Source organism: Amaranthus tricolor, chromosome 2 (assembly GCF_026212465.1).
Source record: "Amaranthus tricolor cultivar Red isolate AtriRed21 chromosome 2, ASM2621246v1, whole genome shotgun sequence".
Taxonomy (NCBI): Eukaryota; Viridiplantae; Streptophyta; class Magnoliopsida; order Caryophyllales; family Amaranthaceae; genus Amaranthus; species Amaranthus tricolor.
In genome coordinates this window covers 313305-325466 of record NC_080048.1, presented here as the reverse complement: position 1 = coordinate 325466, position 12162 = coordinate 313305, and the positions used below count along the sequence as shown (strand labels likewise).

The 12162-nt window shown below is 35.1% G+C and overlaps 1 protein-coding gene across 1 annotated transcript; it reads right to left on the bottom strand.

Annotated features, from left to right (window-relative positions):
• Positions 1 to 60: 60 nt before the first annotated feature.
• On the bottom strand, positions 61 to 6846 carry LOC130805146 (uncharacterized Rho GTPase-activating protein At5g61530). Its single transcript, XM_057669808.1, has 10 exons — positions 6682 to 6846; positions 3735 to 3854; positions 3349 to 3599; positions 3006 to 3068; positions 2898 to 2916; positions 2166 to 2264; positions 1974 to 2051; positions 1651 to 1895; positions 1099 to 1267; positions 61 to 661 (listed from the first exon to the last, which is right to left on the bottom strand). Exons 2-10 carry the CDS (start codon positions 3793 to 3795, stop codon positions 516 to 518), a joined length of 1131 nt encoding a protein of 376 aa, XP_057525791.1. The 5' UTR covers positions 3796 to 3854; positions 6682 to 6846; the 3' UTR covers positions 61 to 515.
• Positions 6847 to 12162: the final 5316 nt, after the last annotated feature.

Sequence of the window (12162 nt, the reverse complement as noted above, 5' to 3'; positions counted from 1 at the left end):
GTATAAGAAAGATAACTTGATAGGTGAATTCGGAAGAGTTGTATTGCATACTTGTATCAATTCAAAATCACAAGAGTTGTATCGTATACTTGTATTAATCGATACATCAATGTAGTACTCAAGTTTTACACAACTAACAACAAAATACGATGAACAAAGTATGTATACAACAATATATGCAAAACCATACTGACTTTCTCCACATCCAATATTACAATCAAAGTTTTCAAGAGTTTACTTCTTGAATCATTCAGAAAAAAGTAACATATCCGTGTTATGAACACCAAATTGATACGCCTACACATAATAGGTTAGGAACCACCAAACCCAATTTCTTCGGAACGAAAAAAGAATGAACAAGATAGCGGGAAAAAGCAATAGAAGACACCTAACAATGGAGATATTAAACCCAATACCTAATATGTACACTAAACAATTCCAAACTAGACCACCCTTGTAAATTGAAATCTTTAATAAGATGCAGAGACAGACACCCTTTACACCGAGCTGTGGAATCATCTCCAGACAGTTTCGTTGGCATCAGTGAAAATTGAGTTGTGATGTTCTATGAGGCAACGGATGACCTCTACCGCAGCATAGTCGATGGGCAAGCCATCATCCAAGGGAATAGGGGATGAAGCATCTTCATCGTCACTCTCCTCTAGAAACACAGTATAAATGTCAATAGTTCACTAAATAGTATCAATTATAATCCAAGTTCCAACTAATTCTACTTTTGAGGAACCATATAAAAAAAGAACCGAAAATATGAACAAAAATGTAAAAGCAATAGTCATTTCCATTTACCACAACTAGGCAGGGCCTTTGCAATGCCGTAAAACTTTAATCCGTCTTCATTGTCATTAATTACTGATAGTAAGCTAATAGACTAGAGTGACAGGAATAATTTAAAAAGGCAAGTGTTATGCATTTCATTTGCTACCCAGTTCTAGGTCTACTGAACACGACAAAAATATTTTTAAAGGAAGCATGACAAGTTGATTGAACACAAAGACGTACTTTTCAAACCCTAATGATATTCCAAGTTGATAACTGAAGAAAAATGCACAAGGGTTTTATATGCAACAGATTACTCACCAAGCATGTCCCATGATCCATAAGTCGGGGGTTTAGTAACCAAATTACTTTTCGACCCGGTGAGAGCTTTAGACTCACGATGCCAGAACTGCCTGTACAATTCAGGCCTTCGTTCCTTTTGCCAAATAAGAAGAGGTGCCATTTCTTCTGAAAGACTCTGGGGACCCATCTGTACAAAACCGAAAGTTGATATATATCAACCATCACGAAACTAGAAATAGTAAATTCAGAAAGAAATGACCAGGACACTAATATAAAGATCCAGCATTTTAAGTTCATTATCCACTGGAGGAATAAGTCAAGCAGAGAAATTAGCATTGATATTTTGTAAAAGATGAGGGAGTAGATGGTACAAGAGAATCACTCATTCAATCCAGAAAACACAATTCCAAAGAACAGGGATAGACAGTGTGAATTGAATCATCTTTTATTTCACAAAATACAATTTAATGAATAGAACAAATATTAAGAATTTCTTTAAAAACAAGGGACCCATGTATCAATCAAGGTCGGAGAAATGAATGAGAAATAATAAAGTTCTTATTCACATACCTTGTTGAGAATTGACTTCTGACTAACACGAAGCAGGAGGGCAGTAACAAACTCAAGTGTCATGTAATTCACAGTAGGAAGCTTCTTTAGCACATTTCTAATAACACGGATACTTGAACGAGCACTTCTGATCTCATCATAAAGCTCAAATGTGGTTACTGGCTCGGGGAGACTTGCAAGGTAGCATTTAATTAGAGCCGCAATGTCAAGTGGATTTGTGTTTTCTGGTGGCATTGCATTAGGATCTGTAATTTAAACATGCAAACAATCAAGTCCCAAAGCGATTAAATTATATGGCTCAAATAAATAGAAAGATGTTATACCTTGGTTATACAATGAAACCAGTTGCTGAATAGCTTTCTTGTCTCCTTCCAATCTGAACAAAAAATGAGAGCCAAGCCCTGCAATACAAAGGAAGGCACAATAAACCCTCTTATATGGTCTGGGCACTGCAGACCTAACAAAATAAAAGGACAGGATAAACAATTTATGTTGCTATTTTTTTCTGGATTGACCTGATGCTACAAGATGATCAGCGCATCTGACTAAAATTTGCGGAATAGGCCTGCTTGATTGCTGCTGCTGGACAGTAAACTCTAGTGCAACTCCAAACACTGAAAACATTATCAATAAAATTAATGAGGTCAAAAGGCGCATTTAAGGGTATATCAATGATAAAGTCAAAAGCTAAAACAAAATTGACGAAAATTTCAGAAATACTCTTCAATTAAGACGACTTTTTGAAGAATTATCAAACAGAAAATAATCAAGAACCTCATGCTTTCATCTGGATTAGTCAACAAAAAAGATCAAACAAATCCCTCAATATTGTAAACGAGAGACTCAAAATCACCCCACTATCACTAAGTGGCTTCCGGCTGTCCCCTAGGCAGAGTAAAGGGTGGGACACTAAGCTATTTCATGTCATTATCAATAGCGTTACCCTTTGTAATAACAAAGAGACAATCTCAAGTTGACCCTTGATAGTAACATAGATAAAAGAATACACTCAACTATTTTGAGTCTTTATCAATAAAAAAAACATAACATTAAGTCACTATGAAAACTGCTTTTATGAAGTTGAAGCTAATATATGAACTATGAAGCTTGCGCAAACAAGTCCCAAGAGCCCTAATGTAGTTCAGGCTAATGTTAGAGTTCTTGATTTATCTGTCAAGGAAATCTAATGTAAAAAAATACACATGAAACTGTTGAAATCACTGATAGCGATGAGGACAAAAACATACCATCACTGCTTGCAACACCCTGCAATAAAAGGGAGATTTGAAGGTAAGAACTACAAAATCTCAGTTACCAAGCCCATTTAAGTAAAAAAATTAACAAGAAATCCATACCTTCTGCCATCTTTCAATATCTAATATTATGGATTTACTTCTTTGTGCAGTTTTCTTGGCCGCCTGAAGTAATTGTCACCAAAAATCATCAATTAAGTTAAAATGACAAGTTTACCTTAATACATTGTAATTCCAGACACATAAGGGTTCCAGAACTCTTTCCAGATACTTAAACTATAAAACAAAACGTTGTTCAAAAGATAAGATGAAAAAAATTTCCATGACAAGATAAAATGTATAGACATCATACCTACATGAATTTAAATTAAAAAAAAAAACAAATTATGTGATGAGAAAAAGCAAGAATTGATTAATACTAAGAAAATGTTTCACATAATGATACCTCTTCAACTTTTGTCTTTCCAACGACAACTTTATCTTTGGTCTCTGAGAATCCCTTCCTTAAGAAAAAGCTTGTTGAAGCAGCAGCCGAAAGAAACCGCTCTTGCACTGCATGCTTGGTAGAGGGTTGCTGGAAAAGTGACCATTTACTCTTAAAAACGGATCCAACTCTGTCAGCCACGTCAATCACATTTTCTTTTGCATCCTTGGCAAAAGACCCAGCATGATTCCCAGCTTCCTTAAGCTTCACTCCTGAATTATAGAATTGGTTGCAATTAAAAAGTTAGCTTAGCAAGTACTCCTTTGCAATGAAAAGCTTTCATATTGAAGATGTAAATGTAGCAAATTCAATTTTAGATGTTAAAAACATAAAAAGAGCTTTTCAACCTGAAGCTGAAATGAATTCACTAGCCTTGTCCTGCCACTGGGGAGATATCACAGAGGGCATTGAGTATCAATCCAAATGTCACACCTACACACGCGCTCTATACTTCTACTAGCTTGTGGCTGTCATGAAACAGATAATATCATCACATATTAAAAGATTCCAAATTAGTAGATCTTACATACTACCTCATGTAGTCCCAAAGAATAAGAGGAAGAGAGATGTACACTACACATTAAAATACTTTTATACAGAGATTAGTTTTCCACTTAAGTCTATACCTACTTGTGCATCCAAAAACAAACCAATACTTGTTGAGTATACTTGGTTTTCAAAAAACTCCAACATCAACCCCTCACTAGTCTGCTACTATTGCTTTCTTTAACTGAAGTATAGGGGGAATACAGACATTGAATAAGTACAGCACAAACATCTACCCTACTTAGATTTGGAAGCTTATATCTGGCAATGTAGGTGTTCAAATGTCTAACTCAGCAATCTTATACAAAAATTCCATGTTTTCCATATAAGATAAAGTGTCTTACCCATGTCTGAATGCCTAGTGTCTTGAATCAATATGTAGCCCTGGATGAAGAATCTACATATTCCATCATGGCCATGAATTCTAAGTGGTGCATAATCAAAACCAATATTATCTTCAAGAGAATTCACCAATCAATAGCATTTCTCCTACCCATTTCATAACAATATACTCCCTCTTATTCACCTTAGGCGTCCCATATTTTTTGGACACTATTCATTGGTCACGCTTAGTTTGCATTTTACTCTTAATCTCAAAGTTAGAGCATACTCAAGCCGGATCCTATTTGATTTGTCTCAATGTATATTTTATTGATATTAACTTATTATAATTTTTAATTATGCACAATTAGATATATTTAGAATTATATTAGTGCATTGACAAGTGTGCAAAAGTGGACACTTGGACAGAATAGGAGAGAGTATAATCCTAAGCATAGATTCATCACGTGCAAACCACTCATAAACATAAAAACGCTAAAAAATGAAACCTATTTCTAGAAATTTCTTTTTGATGGGTTCTTTCAGAAATTCCCCTCAATATATAGCTTAAATTCAATCATCTTGAAATCCTATTTTTCAACTAACTTTCGAAATCTTTATAATTTTTAACTAAAGAGTCCTTTCATCATAGAATGCAATAACAAATATAAGTAAACTATCAACTAGTCAAAGGAAAAGTTCATCAATAAGTTAATCATTAACACATAAAAATCCTCATAAGTGAAAACTATTTCTAATACTTTCTTTTTAATGGGTTCTTCCATAAATTTGTTCCCTCAAATGATTAGGTTATATTCAACCATCTAAACATCCTATTTTCAATTGATCTTTCAAAATCTACATCATTTCCAAACTAAAGATTAACTTTAAAATAGATTCAATAGCAACCCTACATAAACTACTTCTAATACTTTGTTTTGATGGGTTCTTTCAGACATTATTCCAGTCTCGTAATTGGTTTATATTCAAGCATCTAAAAGTCCTATTAATCAACTAATCTTTCAAATTCTTCATAATTTCCTAACTAGAAAGTCAATTATTCATAGAATTCAATGGCAATCACACATAAACTACTCATATACTTTCTTTTTGATGGGTTCTTCCAGAAACTCTTTCAGCCGCGTAATAGGGTTATATTCAACTAGAGGTGTGCACGGAATGGGGCCTGGTAAAAGCACATGACCTAACCCATTAAAAGAGAGTCAAGACCGCAAATTTCGTAAAGGGTCGAACCATAAAAGCAATATAAAGAGCCATGGGTCGTCTTCATATATACAAAATATTCAGTTCATTTTGGTTTGTAAAACTAGATGTACTGTTAAGCATAAATTGAATAAGACCATGAATCTGTTATTCAAAAGTTCAACCGCAAATGCAGAATTCCGTGTCTAAACTTCTAACTGATAAATGAAGATATTTTTTAAATGTCTGAAGCTACTCTGTGAGGTTTGCGTCCCAGTCGCACTTATGACATGATTAGAACAAATGGCGCGAGGGAGACGGCATGGCCCAACCTATAAAGAAGTTGCCCCAACCCAGCCTGACTCTGCCCCTTGAACACATCTATATTCAACCATAACTGAAACTTTAACATCTTCACAATTTTCTATCTAAAGAGTGACTTCATCATAGAATTCAGATCAATTACATAAACTATTAACTAATGAGAGAAAATATCAACGATAAACAATTGATCATAAACACATAAAAATGCTGAAAAGTGAAAACTCTTTGAAGTACTATCTTTTGATGGGTTTTTCCAGAAAATCTCCCTCTCGAATAATTGGGTAATATTCAACCATCTAAAAATCCAAATTTTCAAGTACTTTTTCAAAATCTTCATACTTTTCTAATTGAAGAGTCACTCATATGCTATCTTTTCGATGGATTCTTCCAGAAATTCTTACGGTCACATAATTAGTTTATATACAACGGTCTAAAAATCCTATTTTTCAAACAATCTTTCAAAATCATCATAATTTTCTAACTAAAGAGTCACTTATTCATAGAATTCAGTAACAATCACATATAAACTATTCAAATCCTTTCTTTTTGATGGGTTCTTTCAGATATTCTTCCCGTCAAATAACTGGGTTATATCCAACGATCTGAAATTCCAATTTTTCAATTAACCTTTCAAAATTTTCATAAATTCTAACTAAAGAGCAAGTACAACATAGAATCAGTAACAACCACACACAAACTATTTCTAATACTTTCTTTTTGATGGGTTCTTGAGAAATTCATCCCCTCAAATAATTGGATTATATTCAAAATCCTAATTTTCAATTGATCCAACATAAACTCAGCAACAATTATTATCAACTAAAAGAGGAAAAGATCATCAATAAAGAATTGATCATAACAATTTCTTAAAAAAAGAAATAGAAAAGTTAAAGAGATTACCCCTTGATTGAATAAAGAGACGTCTGCAGCTCCTGTAAATCGTCACCGGTGCAGCGTGCGTTTGGTGGAGGAGAGAGAGAAAGGAATCCAATTAAGTGAGCAGTCAAAAGTATAAGAATTTTGAAGTTTGAATTAGCCGTCTCTTTTTATTTGTGTTTTTTATAAGAAACGAAATGATAATCAAAGGTGTTTGTTATTATTTTTTTTCATTTGTTTACTTTTTTATTTATTTTAGGTGTAGGTGTTCAAACTATTTTGCTTTATTTTAAAATTCTTTAATTCTATGTTTATAAATTATGATTTAAAAATATATAAATTTTTGTTTGGTGAATCCAAAAAATGTAATTTGAATTTAAAGCAATTTCAATCCACGAATGTTGTAAATTAGTTGTCGTTTTCAGATTCTTTATTTATCATTTTATAATTAAAATTTATAATTTAAAATCAAATATTTATTTCCATGCACAATTAATTTTTTTAAAAAAATTTTATTTGCACATTTGAAATCATTGACATACAAAGTTCAACATTTTAAGAATTAATTTAATAAGCACTATTATTTTCATACAATTTCATCCGAAAAATACTTTTCAAAAATATATGAATTTACAATGTAAAAGCCATTTGTTATTCCCAAATAATATATTGTTAATTTGTAATAAATATGAGTGGCTTATGCTCACTAAATATGCAGAGCACTTGATTAAGTTAGTTAGTAAAGCTTATTAGAATGGTTAAGAATGACCCAAATCTACAAGTATGCTGTTGGAATTGTTTGAAAGAGAATGATGATTGTTTCGGTAATGAAAGGGAGAGTGTGGAAATTTGTTCTAAGTCTTTCAACATTTGAGTACGTCCGGGAGGTCGACAAGTCGGACCCTAAATTGCACCTCCAAGAATGAATTATTTCAAGTATGAAAAGTTACATGTTCAGCTGTCCGACTTATGGATACGGCGAACGCCATGTCGCATTACTTTTGCTCTAAACCGTCGTATGTATGAGGTGAAATATTTCAGAGTCCGTATGATTGATAAGACGGACTCCTTGGAACACTGTCATGTTGTAAAAACTAAGTATGGTATAAATCTGCCTTTATCCGTATGATCGAAGACGCGGACCTAAATGCCCCGCGTCGTAGGGAAGTTGTGGATATGTTTTGTGGTCTGGTATTGATAATATTCCGAAAGGTCGATGAGTCGGACCCTGAGTTACACTCCAGAACGAATGCGAATTATTCCGTGTTAGGGTGTCCGCATGGTCGACAAGTCGGACCCCCAAATGGTCCCAGTTAAGGTAAAAATTCTGAGTATAGGAGAAATGCTTCCGTACCTTTAGTATCATCTGTGACATGGAATTACGGAATCTTTCCACGTCTTTTGAGATAGAAGGGGGGCATGTTAGAACGTGGAAATTCAAAACAACAAGTTTTAAAAATTCCCCCCTCATCGATAAGTCGGACCCCCCTGAGTACCTCAGTAGAGAATAAAAATCAGAGTATATGTTCAAGCCGTGTCATGTGGCTCATTTAGCTAGGGGGTCAGTTCAACTATGCCGCGGTATCGTGTTTCCTTCCTACTCTCCGGCTCGAAGCCCTGATAAAAAGAAGACACCCAGGTTCTTGGAGATCCGTGAGGTCGATAAGTCGGACCCCCTCTTGGGGGCTGCCTTACTCAAAAATATTCCAAGTACTGAGACTTCCGCGACATCAGTGGGGCACATATCGGGGTCCGACTCCCACATCTATTCTTCTGAGGATAAATAAAAAGGATAGTCAAAGATATTCCGCGGCATGCCGGAAGCCGCGGCTTTGATGGTGTTAATCATTTTTTCTTTACTTTGAAGTATCTCTTGCGGTTATTTTGAAAAGCCGATAACCTCTCCATTATAACTCGGAATTTGACATGTGAACTGTCGATTTGAAGCTTACGAGCCAAATTTTCCTAATCCGTCCGAAGATCTGCCAGATTGTGGCCATATTACTCCTTATGAGCTTTTGAGTATTCTCTACGATCATGTTTTTTCATCAAACCAAGTCCGACGGACGCGTATTTTTCTGCATAAAGGAAGATGTTTCTGATCGCTGGGGCTATTCCTCACATCCTCCTTCATGCGTGGGGCTAAATGTCATGGTACTGTTTTTTAATTAATTTATTTATTTAATAATTAGCATCATATTACCGAAATACCCTTTGACCTTTTCCGTTGACCTTGACTTTCGGTCAATGGGCTTTTTCTGGAAGTCCCATCTTCCTTGAATGGCCCATGGGCCAGTTACCTCTAAAAAACCCTAACTCCCCACTCTCCCACAATGCATGGCTCTCCTTGTTTCAAGATGAATAACTGCCCACTCTTCCCATGATCAGTCCACCTCCCATTACTCCCACTACTCCCATGATAGTTCACTTTTTCTGCAACTTTCCTTCCTCACCATTATAAATAGGGGCTACCATCAAGGAGGGAGGATCATCTGAAATAGCTTTCCTAGTATCCTTGCTTACATTACTTCCTTAGCCTTCCCAAACACTAGCACTAGCACTAGCAATCCCAATCCCGACCTTCCTTCTTGCATTCATTCTACAATCAGTCATTCATTAATTTCCGATCTACGTTCTGACTTGAGCGTCGGAGGGGTTTTCCGGGAGGTCACCCCCCGGACAAGGCTAACGTGTTGTGTTGCAGGAATTCAGGTCGCTTCCTCCCACGAGTTGATACTTCCGATAACGCCTCCATCTGCGGTATTCCAGGTGTCTCGCACTTCCTCGTTTCATTACCGAAACAATGATTGTACACAAAATCCTGTAATGATTGGGAGATGAAAACTTAGAGGAAAAGGTGACACAAGTGAAGGAAGATGAAGCCATCGTGTGAAACATGTGAAAAATAATTGGGTCCAAATGGTTGATGCGGTGAATTCTCGAACGAGCAATGTGCTGGTGGAAGTCCCTTGAACTTCCAGCAGATTTGTAGCTTTGCCCTTATTCCCCCTATATATACTCATTCATGTTCAAGGCCGTTTAGTGTGGCAAAAATTGTTATTTATTAGCTCATTTTTTTTCCTTATTCGCTAATGTTAAGGTTTCCATTCATAAAAGGTCATGGATCAAATAAGTTAAAAAATGCCAGATATTGTTGATAACCCAAAAAATTTAAGCATTTCACTCATAAAATGCTAAAATAAAAGGTTATAATTGATAATTTCCAACAAAAGCAAAACCTATTGTTTACTTGTCAATTTGTGTCTGATTAGACTAATTAACAATTGTTGGCTAATTTGCACTTCATCTTAAATAACTTGTATTTGAAAATTTAAATTAAGAGTAATTTGTACTGAAAAAACATACTAATAATTTAGGAATTTCAGTTCAAGGGATAAATAATGCTAATTGCAAAATATAAACTTTAAAAAATTACAACCTTAAATCTTTAACACTGTCATGAATTACAACCTCAATATTTATATTTTACGGATAACAAAATTTTAAAGTTTACAAGCTCAAATCAAAAATACAGAATTCCAATCAATTAACCTAAAATTTTAATCATTAAAATAATCAAAATTTATATTTTAACCTAAACTTCACAAACTTTAATACTTTAATTAGTATAATTTACAAAAGTTCTTTTAAGTATTTAATTTTAGGGAAATTATCAATGGTGCCCTTGTACTATTGAAAAATTACAATGGTACCCAACTGCATTTCAGTGGTACCCCCAAATTATATGATAATTACAACCGTGACATTAATGATGAATATTCCGTTAACTGTCCGTTAACTTTTGAATGTAACCTTACCATGGTTAGTTTGTAATTGTTTAAATATGCAGCATCAATTCAAAGATTCATCATCACTCTCACTGAACAATGATTTTGTACCAGATGTACCAGCAGCCTCATTGTTCTGTTGCATCAATCTTACAGACTTTCTAATAACTGTCTTCTTAATTCCCTTTCTTCTCATAGTGGTCTTTGGGATTTTTTTGTTTGGGGATTTGCTTAAGTTTTTCTTAGCAATGGTCGTTGGGGTTTTATTTGGGGATTTGTTTAATGTTTTCTTTTGTGTCCTCTTTGATGGGGTCTTCTTTTGTGTTGTCTGTGCTCTAGAACCCTCTACATTAACTTCATCATTTGCTTCATCATTAAATTCATCACCTTGGTTTATCTCATTCAATAACTTAGCATTTTCAATGATAACATCATTGATGTTGCTAGGGGATGATGGGTTTATCTCAACATGTCTTCTACTCCTTCTCAAAACAGGCAACTTGGGCCTGAACTCAGTCTTTGGTGGTTTCCAGCCCTTGGGCTTCAAAATTTGCAGTGGGGTTGGAATGGGGTACACTTCTATATCAATATCACTATCCATATCATCCTCAACAGCATGTTCCTCAACCATTACAGGTTCCTCCTCACAGGGCACATCATCAGTAGGTTGTTTCTCAGGTGTTACAGGAGTTGGAATGGGGTCCACATCATCCTCAACACTCACCACAGGAGGCTCCTCATAAGGTTGACTTGGGGTTGGAATTATCAAAACAACATCATCATCATCTTCATCATCAAGTACTGCAGGGATTTCATTGGATCTCACCTCTTTCTTCTGTGCATTCTGCTTTAAGGTTTCCCTAAGCCTCCTAGCATTATCTAACAGGGCATTAGGTTTAGAATCCCCTACATGGATGCAAATACTATCCTTGCCCATATTTCTACTAAACATCTCCAGCAATGATTTATCATCAACTAGTTCAACATGCTTCTTGTTGTATACATAGCTAAAACTGGGATGTTCAGGCGTCAAATGTTCCTCCCTCTCAGCCGTATCCCAATAATCAATAATCATGTCTAGCAAGTTAACTAGGTCGACATCATCAACAAAAACTTCTATCTCTGTACCCTTGTACACAAATTTCAACACCACACTATCATCCATTTACAATCTGTTACCACAAAAAAAAAAAAAAAAAAAACAAAAACCACATCAATCATCCAACGCCAAACAAAATCAGAATTCAAAAAAGCCCTAAATTTTAGGGCTTTTCCGTTACAAAAACGACTCACATTGTCCTTTAAACCACAAAATTCAACAACAAAGCCTAAAGATCGAAACTTTTAGGACGACAAAATAAAAAAAAGCGACATTTTACTTCAAATTTAGAGTCATAACTCAAACAACCGAACATCTTGCATGTACAGAAAAAAATGAGGAAAGAAAGGATAGGGAACTTACCAACGTCAACGAAAGCAGCAATGAGAAAGATGAAGCTTCAACAATGGCGTGATCAACGCAGGGAGATGATGATGAAGACAGAGTAAGCAAGTACGGGTTAGGAGGGAAAAGGAAGAGGGAAGCAAATGAATCACAAACAAACCATGGTTGGTTTTTAATGAAAGTTAACGGAAAATTAACCATTTAATGTCACGTTTTTAATTAACATATAATTGGGGGTACCACTGAAATGCAGTGCGGTACCATTGTAATTTT

What these genes read in the sequence shown, in the direction of transcription:
- LOC130805146 (XM_057669808.1), bottom strand. Translation starts at nt 3,795, where the DNA reads ATGCCCTCTGTGATATCTCCCCAGTGGCAGGACAAGGCTAGTGAATTC. An exon ending in TGATCATCTTGTAGCATCAG is followed by an intron (nt 2,052 to 2,165) that starts GTCAATCCAGAA and finishes TTTGTATTGCAG; the next exon opens with GGCTTGGCTCTCATTTTTTG. An exon ending in GGTTTCATTGTATAACCAAG is followed by an intron (nt 1,896 to 1,973) that starts GTATAACATCTT and finishes TTTAAATTACAG; the next exon opens with ATCCTAATGCAATGCCACCA.